General features: G+C 39.2%; 1 protein-coding gene across 2 annotated transcripts in view; it reads left to right on the top strand.

Annotated features, from left to right (window-relative positions):
* Positions 1 to 1,034: 1,034 nt before the first annotated feature.
* The window catches only part of ADGRL4 (adhesion G protein-coupled receptor L4), a 77,446-nt gene continuing 61,153 nt past the window's right edge, over positions 1,035 to 17,327 (top strand). Inside the window, exons 1-3 of one of the 2 annotated variants that reach the window (XM_026854390.1) lie at positions 1,035 to 1,080; positions 1,597 to 1,657; positions 3,157 to 3,306. In XM_026854390.1, coding sequence (XP_026710191.1) covers positions 1,636 to 1,657; positions 3,157 to 3,306 — 172 coding nt within the window. In that variant the 5' untranslated portion in view covers positions 1,035 to 1,080; positions 1,597 to 1,635. Of the gene's footprint in view, positions 1,081 to 1,320; positions 1,658 to 3,156; positions 3,307 to 17,327 lie in introns of those variants that run through there. The other variant, XM_026854389.1, reaches the window with a different exon arrangement.

The raw sequence follows: 17,327 nt of genomic DNA, 5'->3' as shown, positions 1-17,327 counted from the left end.
CTTCCCCTTTAAGTCCTCCACCCCTCACAAAAGCAAACAGGAGAAAAATACTCTTCCCACACCTGGACCATTTGTTCATTATTCTGTGGTTCATCAAAAATTAACATCCGCTTACTGGAGCTTACTCTCTCTCTGCCAAGGTGCTACAGAAGTACTCTGTGCCAGCCAGACACCTACGTGCTATTTCTACATGCCTCACACCTCCCAAAGTTTAACCCGTTGAACTCCAGCCAGCAATGAACATGAAGCTGGAAAATGATGGTGAGCAAATAGTTCCTAACAAGTTTAGAAAAAAATGTTGCCATATCTGCAGATAATTCCTAAGAGCAGGCTGATGCTTTCTCATTTCATTCCATATGAAACTCCCAACCTCAAAACTGTCTGTCCAGATATGAGATAATTTGTCACAATGACATTCCACAGCCTCATGTCTGGTTTATATAGTTTAGAGAGATTGTCCATGCTTCTAACATCATGCCTGTATGTGCATGTCCCTCTGCTTCCATCTATAAAGACAGGCATGCATCAATGCTTCAGTTTTACAATTCTTTAATATGTGAGTTGCCATCTCCAGGAAGCTGGGAAATGATGGTATCTGCATCATTCATAACAAGATTAGAGAAAATCTTGCCATGTCCAGGCATCATATAAGTACACACTGATGTCTTGATTAGGATGCTATAACGAGGATAGAACTGCTCTCACATTTTACACAAAGACATGCCAAATGCTTTACTACATCAACTATATTGAATACGTCCTATTACACACACCCTGTTTCAGTCCCACTGAACTCATAGAAACTTTGGTTCCTTCAGTTCCTGAGATTCCTGGCCATACAATTGCCTTCCTGCCTCTTTCCTCCCTGATTATAACTCTTTGTTTTCCTCACAAAGCAGAGTTCAGTGGATTTCCTGTACTTCCTCACAGGCCATTACTCTTAAAGCAATATTGCTTGGCTGCAGTAAGGATCTGTCTCAAAACCAAAGAAAGCAGTAGGAAGAACGATTGCAGTCAGGCAAGATTGTCTCCAAAAAAACGAGTCTTGGGGCTCACATATATTCAGCTCACCAGAAAAAGGTGGAAGGAAGCATGTAGACCATACCTTCAAGCACATAAACCCTGAGTTAGTTACTAATCTCTCCCACCTCTTACTCACCCTCCCTGATCTGCTCCACTATTCTTCTGCTGCTCCTTTACTCCTTCTGACAGCAGGCTGCACCTCCTTCCATCTTCATCCTCCCCCTGCCCCAGGCACTCTCCCAAGCAGCTCCTTTAGCCTGTGCTCCTCTAACCCACTCACTCCTGAATCTTCTCTGACATCCCCTGCAAGATCCAGGCTATTGCTCCTCTTTTACTTTGTCGTTTATTCCCTTCTCATTTATTCCCTGCTTGCCAGAAGACCAGGTCCTCAGCCCCTCCTGACCCTTCCTGTCCTGCCTGTGAGTCTCAGGAACTTTTGGGAACGTGAAACTTGGGACAAAGGGCAGTGTTGGGGCTGTGCTTGCACCAGGACGTCACTCTTGATAGGCACGTGTGTGTATTTTGCACATGGTCTTACATTTTAAGGCAGGGAATTTTTTTTCTGTGACACAGGGGCTCTGCACCAGGCACCGTGCCGCAACAGCATCACCAATGAAACTGCTTCCATTCCTAGGTAGGTGAAATCTCCTTCCCTGGGGAGGGAGTGGAGGTGAGAAGGGAGTGGGGTCTGTCAAGGAGAAATGAGTGTGTTGGAGATGGTGGAAGGCTGCTGGGTACACAGGACTGAAAGTTCTTGTAGCTTTGGTCAGTGCTGCTACCAGATTCAATAATTGCATGGTCAGCATCATCCCAAAACCAAATCCCACAAATGTCAGTCTTTATTTCACTGCGGGTTTTGTTCTGTAAAAAGCAGAAACATTGTGGGTTTCCGTGGGTTTGTTTTTTCCCTCTCGCTATGTCTGCTTGGGAGATTTTTAGATTTCACATGTTATGAACAGTAAAATGACAACAGAGTCCCACAAGTTTCTGTTTTAATCTCTGGAAAATGGAGTCTGCTCTCAGAAACTGAGGGAAAAGATGAAACTTGGTGATACCTAAATTGATATAGATAATATATAATTGTTAAAAAATAAATAAATGTGTGTAATTTTTAGTCTTTCGAATCTTTCATGAAATTTTAATTTGTCCAAGAAAACAATGCTTCAGTGAGATTCCCTGAAGCAATGAAACTTGTAATTATAACATTAGGCTAGCAAATATCCAGAATAATATTTGGGAAGGGAAAAGCAGAACTGCAGGGGAAGACAGCATCCAAAAGGGTCTCTGTGTTCTGCAACTTTCATTATGTCCTACTAGCAATTTATAAATTACAAAGTAAAAAACTTACTTTCCCTTCCGAGCTAACTGCCTCATTTCTAACCTATTACAGGGTGTGTATAATTATTCAGCGAGTTGTTAGTTTTCTCAAAGGGAGAGAGTCTTTTTTCCTTTGTGTTGAAAACCTCATGCATTCATTCAGTGGGAAAGTAGTTATACCATTTAGGAATTATCCAGTGGATCAAAAAAAGAAGACAATACTTGGAAATGGTATTTTAAGAGATTAAATTTAAATAATTTTGGTAAATTCTTAAAACCTTATGTCATAATGCTGTAAATACTGTGACAAGTTCATTTCAATCTCTCAGACCATGCAACACAGGTTAGCTACACAAGCATGGAAGTGTTTATAAAAGTAAAAACTATGATCAGGGGAACCTTCTTTGGTATTTTTCACTTGATATGTGTAGGGCAGTTTGGATTACACTCAATGCATAATTCAGAGTGCAAATAAATGTCTGTTCTTTACTGGAAAGTAATACAGAGCTTTGAAAGCCTTTCAAATGTTTTCCCCAGATCACTGAGTAACTTCTATGTTGTTTACCAATTTTACGCTGGTTGAACATATACACAAATTCTTAATCTACAGTGTCTGCTGTTCCTAGCCCCTGGATAGTTTTAACAAAGAAGTCCCAGTACTTGGTGACCCTTGCCACATCCTGTGATATAGCTGAGTCTGTAATAATGTTAATTTTACTGGAGTACACCAATTTTGTGGATATGTTTTGTCCTGGTTTTAGAGCTCAGAATGTAGTTTTTAGATAAACAACCAAGTCTTATTTTCCTTTGTTCCAGTTCTGATTTGCAGTCTGCTAGACTATGGATGTACTTCTGCAAACTGCAACAGGACATGCCACAAAGATGCCAGGTGTGAAGTTCAGGGTGGGACAACAGGCTGCTATTGCTCCCAAGGATATACGGGAAATGGCATAACATTCTGTAACGGTAAAAAAATTTATCTATATGCATTTTTGGTATGTGTTTGCTTGAGCTCATGAGTTTGCAGGAGCTCATTAACTCAAGGTGTCAAAACACCTTACACGGACATGTTCTCAAAGCAAAAACTTTAGCAGTTTCTGAGAAATTCTACAACTTACTCTCAGCCTAGTATGTTAATATATCATTCCGTGCATCTCAGTTGAGTATGAGCTGTATAAGCTGTTTTGTGGCTTTCCTTTGCCATGAGAGTTGCTGATGTATCTTCTCTGATTCAGCTTCAGAAACTTCCCTTGTGACTCAGGACTTCTGAAGCTTGGCGTTGTCATGATTGTTACTTTTAACAGCCCTCACACCTCATCCACACACACACAGCACCAGGCCACTCTTCCTAGCAACTGATCATAATCAACTAATACAACTCCTGGGCTACTCTAGACTGAGGATGTGTGTGTGCCACCGAGACATGCCCACATGTAAGGCCATTGTTAATTTTTCCACTACAGCTGCTTGCAAGGGAAATATGCCAGAAATTCTACAGAGGGATCTGCCTCTAGATGCCTCTATCTTCCATCCAAAGAAAAAGATCTTTTCCCTGCCTTCATTTTTGAGTTATCCCACACTACGAATAGCTCTAGTACTTATTTGTACTGTTAGATATAGCAATGGCCCGCTCCAAGCAGGCTGAAATTCATATGAATCTTGTCATTTGTCAGTGTCCTGAAAAGTGGTTATGAATATTAACCATCTCTTTGGTCAGTTTTTGTGTTTCATGCATCTTGGGCTATTTAGCAATAACAAAGGCACTTTGGTTTTGTTATGAGCACAGGTATGCACCCCACCTTTAGTTTGGGTTTTTATAGCTCATTTGCCATGGTGTACTTGGAAGTGTGATTGTTTTAGGAAAATGTAGAACCTTTTTCCTAAGGAAGTTGTCTACCCTTTTCTAAGCTGGGAATGCTTAGAGAGAAATATTACTGGCTAAAATAGTAAACAATAAGGAATCAGAAAAATCATACCATAATATAGATTGGAAGAGACCTCCTGATGTCATCTGGTCCAGCTCCTCACTCAGAGCAGGTTCAGCTCCCCACTTAGAGTAGGTCCAACTTAGGGAAGGTTGCTCAGGACCTTGTCCAGCCAACTTTTGAGTATCTCAACCACATACCTCTCTGGGCCCCTGTTCTAGTGTCTGACTACTATAAATCTGAGAACTATTTTCCAATATCTAGTTGCAGTTTCTATTGTTGCAGCTTTTAACTTTTGCCTCTCATGTGCACTTACGGCTCTACATTTCTAATAATAGTTTAGCTTCATCTCCCCTATAGACCCCTGTGACCCCCCATTAGGTAGCTCTACACGGCAATATGATTTCCCCTTTGCCTTCTCTTCTCAAGCCTATACAAACACTGTTCTCTCAGCCTTTACTTTTCATCCCATGTCATATAGTCACTAAACATATTTCTTGATTTTAATGATAACCTTGCCCTAAATATAGGTCAATCATTATTTGTCTATCGAGCTGGTCAAAAGAAAATAAGAAATGGCCTTCACCACACTAGTATTGTATTTGCACTAATTCAATTTTACTACTATGGTTGATTTGAAAGTTAAGTGCATGTTATGTTTGCAGAGTCAAGGGCTTGCGCTTGTGAATAATGCAGAAAAAGAAGAAAAACAAGCCAAATTTTAGCAATACTACCTGGAACAAATCAAACCAGCATTTACTTATCTATCATGATCTGGTATCCACTACATTGTCTGTACTTTTCTAGAAAGTTGTGATTATGAGTCATCAATTAAATTTACAGTAAAGGTACATGTTGTTCTTCACTGACATTACTGATATTCTTAAGTACGTTATACATTATACATTATATATGTATCCATTATGGCATTATTAAATCCATTTGTGTGATGATGGATCTATCTTACCTTCTATATTCTTTTTTCTCATAGAGCATCTTTTTCTTACTTTCTCTTTTGCCTATATTTTCTTAGGAAAACTTAATTCAAAATTCATTTAAAAATTTATTAATCATTTAAAGAGCATTCAGTACAGTGAAATATACATTCACAAACCTTGTGAATCAATCAGTTGTTTATTAAGAATTATATTAAGTTTTTGAAAACTCAGTCTTTAAAATAAAATTTCCAGTGTCAGTCCAGGCAAACCAGCTACTAGATGTATTTGTGTTGCTCTGCAGTTAAGTGGCAATGGTTTGAAGCAAGCCTTATGCTGGGAGACCGTTTTCTCTGGTAAAATACCTCAACAACCGCCAAAGTCACTTACCCTCCAGCTAAGCAGCAAAGCTTGTATCAGAACTGTGTGGCTGTTGCCCCTGAAAGAGAGATGACGTTTCTCTAGGGCATCATGTTACATAGCGCATTATTAATATTGTGCAGTAGTTTTCTAATAGCATAAACAAGTAACCTGAATTTTAATTGGGTAGGCTCTAAAAAGAATTAGAAATATAGGCTAAACTCTATCATAAATAGTTTAAAGCTGTGAAAACATAAAGCAAAGCCTCAGTTGTTCAGTGATGTATTAGATCTTGCTGTTCTGTATGGTGAAAGCGGCAGGTGTATCTGCTGGTCTACAGATAGCTACCCATTTTTCTTCAGTTATTAATCTTAGCCTTTTACAATGATAGTCCAGTCACCTTCAAAGGATATCATCAATTATGTGCTAATACAGGCATTTTCTGAAGAGTGTATATGGTACATTGTGTTTACATATTTGCCCTTTTAGTTATTTAGATAGGTCGTGAGAGTCATAATTACTGTCGACAACATTAGTAATTTCACATAGCTAAGAACCAATTTCTTCATTGTGCTTATCCTGGTAGACAATTAAAGCAGAACAGTCATTGTTTTGAGGGTTTATTCTGGAACAAGCAATTCAAATTCTTTCTCGTATAAAAATGTTGAACAAAAAAAGTTTTACTTTTCAGGTCAGTCCTCTTAAGCTTCTTTAGCTGGAAAACTGTCCTTTTTTATTTATAGTAACATTCTTACTGTTTTTAAAAGGTTTACATTTGTTTCTCTACTTCCACTTGCTTGTAACACCTCTTAAATACTTGTAAAAATTATTTCTTTGCTAGCTCTGTCTTTTCAATGTGATACACTTAGACATTTTCCCTTGAGTTTACTGTGCTGCAAAAGGCAATAATGCCCTGTTACATTTATTTCCTAGCACCATTATTGATGAATCATGAATCACTGATGTCAGCATACCTTGGGAATGGAGTTTGTTAGTTTTTACTTTGCTCCCTTTGCCAGCTGGCTAAGTGACTGCAGAGAGCTCAAGATTATTGGATTTGCTGTGTATAGATAAAGACATATAGATATGAATTTAATTTCCTGGTGTCAAAGTCATGGCTTTTAAAATAATTATCCTCTTACAATCTTTCCCACAAGATATCAACCACTTTAAATTAGGTCATGTTTTGGACTTTCCAAAGGCATACTTTGGCCAGTCTAACAAAAAGCTAATCCTCTCCATAATCTCCTTGTCTTCAGTAAGAATATGTGTAGGAATGCACATATTCAGGAGAGTAACTGATTGTAGGATCTGGCCTCTTTTATATATTGGAATTATAACTTACATAGCAATAAATTCCTTCTGTACGGTAACTTTCAGAAAGCCATAAATGAGTCACCTTGTCAAGCTTTACACCTCTGAGGTACAAAATACTATCCCACTCTTCTTACTTCTTCTTTTGTATTTATATGCCTTGCTTTATGTAGCATTAGAGAGAGAGAACAGCCTCTGAAAATATAACTATTTGCCTTTTAGGACTCCATCCTCGGGCAGCTGTGTATTCTGCATGTAATGCATGAGGCTTTAGCTTCACATTGTCATACACCCTATCGAAGCACAACAGCTAGAGCTCTTGGCATATAAAATAAAAATATATCCAGGGAACACTGATTTATAGACAAGTTAACTTCCTCTTGTGCAAAAATGCCATGGATTTTTTTACAGATAAATAGTGTATATTTGCCACTTTTTAAAATCCATTTCTTTATACAAAAAGAGTCTGCCATATAAATTAGGTGTTGCTCAAAATCCCAGCTTTCTTCCAAAACAAAATTAAAGAAAACAAACAAAATTTCAGATCCTTTAGAGAAGATTGGACTAGAAGTAAAACTTCATAGAAGCCAATATTTTATTTTTAAAACAGGAAAAAATGAGTTGGCATCATTGATGCTTTCCTAAGCAGCTCTGCTGTTTCAATACTGGCTGCTTCTTGATTGCTGACTGCCAATTTGCTGCTTTGCTGGCACACTGCAGGAAATTAAAGTAAACAGTGTGATCACAGTGTTTACTTTAACTTTGTAAAATACGGAAGGAAAATGAAGCAGTGCTGTTTGTTCCAGGAGGGTAGGCAGGCAAGCAGGAAAAGTCTGAACGCAATATCCCTTCCAGATATCCCTGCACAATATTCCCTTGTAAATGTCACTTGCAAATTATACTGCAAAATTAATCAGTCTTACCTGTAAAATAGTTACAGCTCTTCCAGAAATAGTGAGCAAGGATTAGGCTATCAGGGAAACTCTGTGCTGAAGGAAGGCACTGACTCTCTTTCTGAAGTGCAGTGTAGGAGGATTTGTCATTTTCCAGAGGCAGAAAATACATTAGTGCAAAGTGGTATTTTATATCAAAATACAGAATTCCTGTTAGAACACAGGGCAATTTGTGTAAACTCAGCTGAATCAAACTAAATGCCTACTCAATATCTGAACACAAACATATTTTCTTGTGTTTCTGAGGGCCATACGACCAACTCTTCTTTGCCAGCTGTAAAAAGAAGCTTTTCTATGAGACATCAGCTCCTTGCTCTAAGATGATGTCACTGTGTCCCAACTTTTATTGCAGTCACTGAATTTGTTTTGCTTCACTGTTGTCACCATTGCTATTCTGCAGCACCCAATCAGTATATAGTTTTGAGGAAAATTTTACCTTTCAAATTAACATGACCCTGTAAAACATTTGTGTATAATCATTTCATTCTATTCAGAAGTGTTCTTCAACAGAAAATGATCTAAGCCAAATGCTGGTTCACCAGAGAAATTTTTTTTTTTTTTTTTTTTTTTTTTTTTTTTTTTTTTTTTTATGTCACTTCTGTGTTTACCAAATAGTCTGAAATCACTGATATGAAAGATCCAATCCACACACTTCTTAAATTCATTTCACTGCTATCAGTTGCCACAAGCTATAAAAAGGCAAATTGCAGCTGCTCTAGCATAGCACAGAAGGAGAAAGATATGCCTTAGCCAAACACAAATAACAGGGCTCAACACAGGGGGTCACAGCTTGGAAAACTTGGGATGTGCTACTCTGGAGGCCAAAGCAGATCACCAATTTTCAGCCATTTTGACTTGCTTCTCATAGTCTCTAGGCTTGTCTCTCACTCTTTGTGCTGGTTTAAGCCCTGCCGGAACCGGAGAACACCTTAAACCAGCACACTCTTCCTTATTCTTTTTCCTTTTTGCCCCTCCTCCTGTGTCTCCCAATCTCTGCTGCTTTCCCTCGAAATTCTGCTGGATCTTTTACATGGTTTCAGGATAGAACACGTTAAAACAAGAGCATGGGCTGTGTGAAAGTGCAGAAGTCATCTTTGAATTCAGAATTCCTACTCCAGCATTAGTTGTCTGGCTTTTTGGTGATCTCAGGTGTTAGGAGGCACCATACTGTTTGTTGCCTATGTAGGTATTATATTTAATTAAGCCCATGCCTTTAGTGTTCCTCTCCAGGGAACAGAAAGTTTTACTCTTTCCCATATTTTCATTGGTTATAATGTAGCTGAATGTTTTCACCTTTTCTTGAAGTGAAGAGACTAAGCACTGACCTCTGCAAAGTTATGCAGCTGAGGTATCTTGATCCCACATTCCAGATTAAAGCTGTAGGCAGATCATGGAATTGAAAAACCCGGACAAATTAGCCAGGAGGATTTGATATTCTGGTGCATGCCAGTCCACTTGCCTGGGAAAGCGTGGATGTCAGTGTACAAGGTCAGTGTAGCAGGTTCCTGGCCATTTGGGGACCTATGGCTTTATGTATGGCTTTGGCTTTTTCATATGCAAGATGTTACACTTTTCTGTGAATTTGGGAAGGTCTGATGGCTATGATATACATAGACTGCTGGGGACTAACCAGCTGTTACAGGGTTGCCTTCCAGTCACAAAGGACAGAGATGTTTGTTCCTGAAAATAGCCATACCCTTGGCTAACACTGTCAAAACAGCTTTTGTAGAGTTTACTTTTTATAACTTAAATTGCTCTTTGTAACTAGCTACTATTGAAAGTATATTTTAGTTGGAGCTTTTAAGAGTAGATCGGGAATTTGAACGGGGATAGTGTGTTAAGACAGTGCATGCATCCATGAGAATATTAGTCACATGGAAAGCAGTGCAGGATGTTTGAAGTAACAATACAATCCTGCTGAATAAGACACAGTGGAGACTGTCTTACTCCAATTTCCTTACCTCTGTAAATGTCCGAGTCCATAAAATTTTGACTCAGAGCATTTTATGCGTTCAAAGTGCCAAATCCAGTTTTCTCACTCGTATGAAAAAATCCCTCCCGGTTTCTCACTTGAATGAGATAGAGAGAAATCTTCAGAGCGTTAGCATTCTTTCCTACTGCCAGAAAACACAGTTTGCCTGGGCCAGAGATATAGTCCACTATAATCATTTGTAAGATTGACCCTGACTTTAATAAGCCTTGGACCAAGCTCCTGATAGACTCATTACATCCAGACATTTGAGCCAAAAAAAGAAAATAAAAGAAGCTCTATCTTTTTTCCCATGGTTTTTGTTTACATTTTCTTGAAATGGTACTTTGAGCATGACTAAAATACAGTAATGCATATTTTGTATGGGCCAGGAAGAAACAAAACTTCCTCTTGTTACATCTGTAATCATATCCTCTTTTAAATTAATCCTGTTTGCATCTAAAAAGAGTTTTTAAAATGTGTGTAGATGATGTGGTAGAAAAGAGTTATTTGTCTCTCTCAAAAATGTACCCACACTTTCAAGCTGATCAGCTGCACATGGCTGGTTTCTTATTTGTTTAATTCAAAACGTGTTTTAACCCTTGCCAAATAAAGCTGATTTCCTTTCTTGAGAAGATACTCTTTTCATCCTGCTTTATGGTAGTAAGAATCAATCAATATGTTACGTGTTTAGAGGATGTGGGAAAATTCATGTAAGGAGCTTTTAACTTATTATTTCAGAGTCTGCTTACTTCATGTTTACCAGAGATATGATTCACTTCCTATATCTCTAGCATCTGAAGCAGTCCCAAAAGGTCCAACGGTAACAATACATTCTTCTCACCTGCTGGTTTGAAGTTAATGGATGGAAGATATTTCCAGAACATGTATTCTCATACATGTATATTAAATGTACATAATTGCATACGCAGGGACATATATGTCAGTAGGCATGTGAATAAAAGCAACCTTTTCTATGAAAAAATGTAACGCAATCTCAAAATTGTCAGTTTTATTCGTTCTGTGGTTGTATAGTTGAAATTAGGTTTTGTTAAGGAAAGTCTGGGATTTATTGGAAAGAAATTGCTTCCATAAATTCCACTTCCTTGAAACATCTTCTGTGCCTAGATTTGCGCAGGGCAGAGCCTGCTACAGCCATCAGACTCCACAGCTGCCTTTGGGGCAGTTAGTGTTCCCCATATAACAATGAAAGTATCGTCGGGAATTACACATGGAAGAGATGATGATGTCACTTCTGCACAGCTACATCGATTTACATATAATATCCCACCAATATGGCATACTCATTTTAACTTGTCTCTGTTCAATAACTCATAAGAGTTCAATGGCAGAGGAGTGTTCTCTTTAGGATTGTTTTTCCTTTTATTTTGTTTGTTTGTTTTCCTCTCACAGAATAAACTGGCTAGGAGTGGTGAAGTTGTCTGCAACCTCATATGAAATGTGTAATTTATCTAGGGTGATATGCTGGTGCACAATTTTTCTGTGTATGACTGTGAAAAATTGCCGACTGAGCTGCTGGCAGACAGAATATCAAACCCCACTCATCCCTGTGTGTATGAAAGAGTTTAAGAAGGTAATTGACACTTTGGGCCTCTATGTGCCAAAGAAAGAGATAATGACGTTCTCCAAGAAGATTAGAATCTAACCAAACATTGTGCTCTAAATATAGAGCACAAAGCCAGGTGATGTTTGTGAAAAAGCTGCTTGGCTGCAGGAGGAGGAGGGGGGCAAAGGACTGCAGTTTTGCACTGTATATTTTTTAGGTACACAGATTTAATTTAGAGATTATGGCTTGAAAATGAAATTTACAGTATGTGTGTTTTTCGGTGATAAGAAATTGATTTTGTGACCTTGGTACACACTAATTGAAATATCTGGCACTGTGTTTTGCTGAGGTTAAAGGAAGCCATACACGCCTGGAACCGCATTCTTCTTTCACCTTGAACTGCGCAGTTAATCACAATCACAATCGCTGGCAGGAAGGAAGCTGCTGTTTTGCTGTGGTACAAGGAAGCTGAATAATCTCTGTTCATTGTCTAATGGATAGGTTGTTGTGTGATTACTTTGGGCTAAATTTAAGAGATTCATGATAACTTCAAAATGGAGATTTCTGGTGGGATTAACATTCATCGAGCACCAGGGCGCAGACCTTCACCTGCTGCCATGCAGCGGACGGAACGAGCGGGCAGGTCTGCACAGCAGAGGTGCGGGGGATTCTCCTTTGATTTCCCCACTGCAAACGTGGCTGCTCATTTAGGGCTGAGACGGCTCTGTCCTGTGCTCCTTGCCGCTGTGCCAGGAGATGATAAAGGGAAAGGGGTCTCTAGTTGTGCTCTTCTGCATGCTGTTCCAGTGGCAGGGAGGAGAGAGCAGCACATGGGCTCCTCTGCCCTTGGACTGTTATTCCTGTGCATCCTCCTGCTTGAAAGGCCAGTTGTAGCATTTAGGAACAGCAGCTATGCCCCAAGGGACTCTGCTGGTGGGGTTTTGATTCAATATGTCTGCTTTATTTAACTGGGTTTCTGTCTTAGTTTAGACTTGTACAGCTGTGACAGTCTAAAGCTGTCTATAAAATAGTGTGGCAGGGTGTCCCATTATTTTCTTTATTACTTAATGTTACACATTTGTTAGGTTGGCACAGGATCATGTTTTTTCAAAAAGGAAAATGAAAGCTCCTGAAAAGCCTTGACAATAAATGGTTATTTGTTCAAAAACAGCCGAGTCCAATCTTTGTTTATGTTAGTAGACTTCATGTAATGGTGTTGCAATAAAGAAAAATAGCTCTTCAGGATGTGCATTGGCTTTTATGTTTTATTTGTAATGAAAGCTATGCACATAGGCAGCAATCTACATAAGTTACACTGAAGGAGAACATAAGCATAGATGGTGACTTGCATGTTTATATAGTTAATATTTATTTGTGGCAAAGTGTCTGAATCTCAGCTTTAAAGAATGTGAAATTAGGCTGAGGTATTGCAGTTTTCATTCCCAGAAATTTACCAGAGGGGAGACTAAGAGAAAAGGTGAATTCATCCTGCACCAAGAGACCACTTCTTCTCTCCTGCCCCATCTGCACAGAGGAGCTGCAGGTCCGTTCCCACAACCGTTGCCCTATCTTGTCATGCTCAGTCCCATGCTGGGAGACAGTCCAGTGATCCTCACTGCTCTCCTAATGTTGTAATGGTTTTTGGGTATCCCCAAAGTTCCAGTGGGCTGGGGGCAGCATAGCCCTGGCTCACAGCTTGAGTCAGGAGTGTCATGGGGGGGCAGGGAGTTATTGTAGCAGCGGTCTCTGCATTGCATTAAGGTCTTCATCGCTGATCTCTGTGGCTAAAAAACGCCAGAGAAACTCTTCAGGATGTTGGCATGAACTGAAAGAGATGTTCAGCTAAACTCTGTGGGCCTAAACAGGAGCTCTAAGACTTGCATTAGTTCTTTGTGGTGATAGGAAAGGAGTAGGTGGAAAATTGTATTAGAGTGGAGGCTTTGCCTTACTTTTTGTCTTGACTAAATCATTTTGTTGGGTAGCATTGATGCCAAGGAAGCTTTACCTTTTCAAAATCAGCCTGTAAGAAATTCAGAAGGGAGATCAGTGGAAACTGGAGGTACTCAGATGAACATGTTCAGGCACTTTGTATCTATCCAAAATGTTTCATTATTTAGAGCTATGATGAAGCATGCATCAATTCATAAATATGACCCACTGTGCAGTATAAAAATATCAATATTTCTGTCCCATTGTGTAAGGGATATCTGGTGCATACAGAAAGAATTTTATCTCCTTAACTACCGCAGAGAAAATGGGAAAGGCAAATAGCCTTCAAAAGTGTATTGACTTGAAAGCAGAGATGAGGAGAAGTTTCTAAAACTTAACATAGCTTTTCATCTGCGCCAATCAAAATAGAAACTATGCGGGGTAACAGTTGTAAACGATGCAGAACTGTGATTTGGCTGCTTTTTTAGGGTTGTCACGCAAATCTCAGTACATTGATTTCACAAAGCTTTCATCATACTCAGTTCCATGGTTAAAATCTAGGAAATTCTTAGGAAAGCTGTCTTTAGAAAATGAGGTCACTTCAGGGGTGCATCATACAGCATCACTGCTCTCACAGCAGAAGCCATATATTCAGTCCTAGGTGTGTCAGGACACAGTGGTGGGCTACAGAAGTGTTGAGCTTCATTTGTATCATTTTGCACTTGAGGTCTGAGGCTTAGATGGATGTCAAAGGAGAGGCTGGGATAATATTTACACAGCTGTGGGCTGCGAAGAAAAGAACTGTTAACTGAACTTTTTGTACATCCTCTTGAATAAACAGGTAGTACACTAATCCCCCCAAATGCTTCTTGTTGGAGGGGCAGGATGTGCTAAAAGGCCTCAGGGCTGTATTCTCTGTTCTCAGAGAAAGCTATTGCAGGTTTTATTAGCTGTAAAGTGCTCTTGAATTATTACTCAGGTTTTGGCCTTAGACTGATGAACATCCAGAAAACTTTTAACCTGACAATGGCACATTAACCTCAAGGAATGCCATGCAGACAGCAGCATTCAAATTTGAGCCTGATATTCAAATTAATAAGAGGTCTGTGCTGCAATATAAACATCTGGTTTTGAGTGCTGCAACAGAAAACCAAGTGCAGGGCTATTGCTGCTTTCACTGGTAGTGTGGTAAAAATAGTCTCTTGATACACCTGCTGCCTCTGTTCTTGTTGCAGTAAGCAATGGCAAGAGCATGGATGAGTACAGTAATGTATTTTATTATAGTTTCCTGCAGAAAGGGTGATGCTGATGACTTTCCTCCAACAGGGAGGTGACTTACGATTGACTCTTGTAAGCCACAATGGCTGTAGGACACAAAGCCACAGCTGGGGGTGGATTTTCCAAAGAAATATATGTTGAGCACTTTTGAACTGTCTGGCTTTATCCTAGGTGCCTGAAGGAGGACTGAGTTGTTTCAAAAGAATAATCCCAGTTGTGGGTGCTGAGCAATTGAAAATCTGTCCCTGAAGTGCTTTTTTTTTCCTATCATCTGTTGGCAGTTTGGGCTTTTGATTGATTTATTACTTTATTTTTAACTGCAAAGACCCTTTAATTAGGGAGGGGAACTATGTGAATGAGCTGGAGCTGCTGGTGGTAGCAGCTCCTTGCCGTCGGAGATTCGCTAATTAAATAAGTAGATAATATCCTCCTTATTGAGAAGATTTAGAAAATCATAAGGACTTTACATTATTACAGTGTTTAACATCCGCAAATGGAGGAAAAAAAAACCATAATGGCAATTTTCATTAGCTGCAATGCATGTGGAGGGCTCTTTTCCTTTCTTTGAACAGCCAAACACTGAACAATTCCTAAATCCCTCCTTGTTACTTATGTTTTCTTCTCGGTGGTTAAAAACCCCATAAAGGAGAAATTGAAGACTTGCTATTAAAATACTTGCTGACAGCTCCATTCAAAACATCCTTTCAAATAGTGCTATTGCATCATGATTCATCTGCTATTCTGATATAGTTGCTTTAACACAAATACCTTCCTTCTTGGTTAGGGCCCATCTCTTTTCATTGGAAAATTCTTCCTTCAGACACTTTATTGAATCTCTGCTGTAAACAAGTCTGTCTCTGGTGTGGTGCTGTTTGTGTTACAGAACGCATGTAACCCTCGAAAAAGCACAGTAAGAGGCTTATCGGGGATGAAAAATGAAAGATGGTCACAGCACGAGAAAGAAACCCTAGCCCTTTCCACCTAGTCACCTGGAGTGTATCGGTGCAAGTGCCCTGTGCAATTATCGTAGCAAGTCAGGGGTTCTGGCCCAGCACAAGGACCCCACATCCCTGCACGCTGCCCTGCCGGCTGCAGAGCTGGCACGCAGCACTGCGCTCCTCTGCGCTGGCTCTGCCGGGGCACGAGATCTTTACCTGGTGTAAAGCAGAACAGCTCTACAGCAGAGTGATGCAGCTCCCACCAGGTGAAGACCAAATCCAGGAACATCCTGGGGATTAAGTGGTCCCCAGTGAAGCAGGGGGAATTTCACTCTTGAAGCTTGAAGTTAGAATTATTTACAGTCACTTTAACAGGACAACAGCTGCTCTTTACCTAGAGATGAGCCAACAGCACTGAAAGAATTTGGATCTGAATTGCAGATGGATGGATTTCAATTTGACTCAAGTAGCTGGACTGCACAATTCTGTACTGTAAGCTCTCAAAGTCAGAGCTTGAGAGAAAAATCATTAATTTGGAAGCTGATACTCTGAAAGACTTTTATGAAGCAATATATTTTCATAGCAGACACAGATCAATTTAAAAGCAGTAATCAAGGGCCATGTGCTACGTGTTCACAGACAGAAAATGTAGAGAATCCAGCCAGAGCCAGACACTTAACATTCAGAGCATTCAGACTAGCACTGAGGATGTTGCCTCTATGGAAAATAATATGGTTCAGAACTAAAGTATTGTGAATTTGTGAGATAATCACAATGCAGTGTAGATATAAAGGTGCTGCTGGATCGCTGCCAGAAACAAGCTCAACATAACTTTTCTAGGCAAATTTGGGTTTAACCTGTACAAATTTTGGCGGAAGGAAAAGTCTCTGCAAATATTCCACAGAAAAGATGTGTTCAATTATTGAGACAGAAGATAAAATTATAATATAATAGAACCCATTTAAAGGACTTTTAATAATCTTTAAAATGCATTCTCTAAATTCATATTAACTACAGCAATTTTCATCAAATGAGACTCAGACCCAGGGATTTTTCCCTTGCCAGTCCTAAGAATTTTATGTGATGTAACATTCCCTTAAAAAAATAAAGCATCCATGTACAACTGGTTTATGTCATGCAAATAATAGCATTGTACAAAACCAAAATTTATATTTACTTGGATACTACTACAACTAAAGTCCTCCTGGAAATTTTTAACCTTGCATCCTTAGTAGTCTCTTTTGGAATACTTACATGAAAAAATAGTAGCAAGTGGCAGTGATAGATATTTTAGAAAGCTGATCCCTTTAATCTCTTACAGCAGTCATTGACGGACTCTGCTCTGTGCCATGCCATATCTGAAATCAGATCATCAAGCATTCAGTATTTGTACTTGGAGCCAGACATGTTTTTCACTTGTTTGCTGAAATTGTCCTCTGTCATAACTTGAAGGAACCTGAAGGCATCTCCATGTGCTTTACTTATGCCCTCTCAGGTTGATTTTTCTCCAGTTCTTCCATGTCAGTCTTTACCAGCCAGGACGGAAAGTACGGAATAATGAAATCTTTAATGGGTGGTTTTATTTTACTTGATGAGTTAAGGTTTTCTGTGGGAGTGACATTGAAGTGTACCTTTTGAACTCAGTTGTCTTCCACTAAATTAAAAAAAAAAAAAAAAAAAAAAGTTTTTTTAAAAAGTTGAACATTTTGCCTATATAACCTGATGTGAAAAGTTATACTGTAAATTCACATATACTGAAGAATCCCACATGGAAGGGTAATTTTACTTTGGATTGGACCATGAAAATAATTTGTCTTTG

This window comes from Athene cunicularia, assembly GCF_003259725.1.
Source record: "Athene cunicularia isolate RWA chromosome 8 unlocalized genomic scaffold, athCun1 chr8_part1, whole genome shotgun sequence".
Taxonomy (NCBI): domain Eukaryota; kingdom Metazoa; phylum Chordata; class Aves; order Strigiformes; family Strigidae; genus Athene; species Athene cunicularia.
This window is presented reverse-complemented; position numbering and strand designations above follow the sequence as displayed.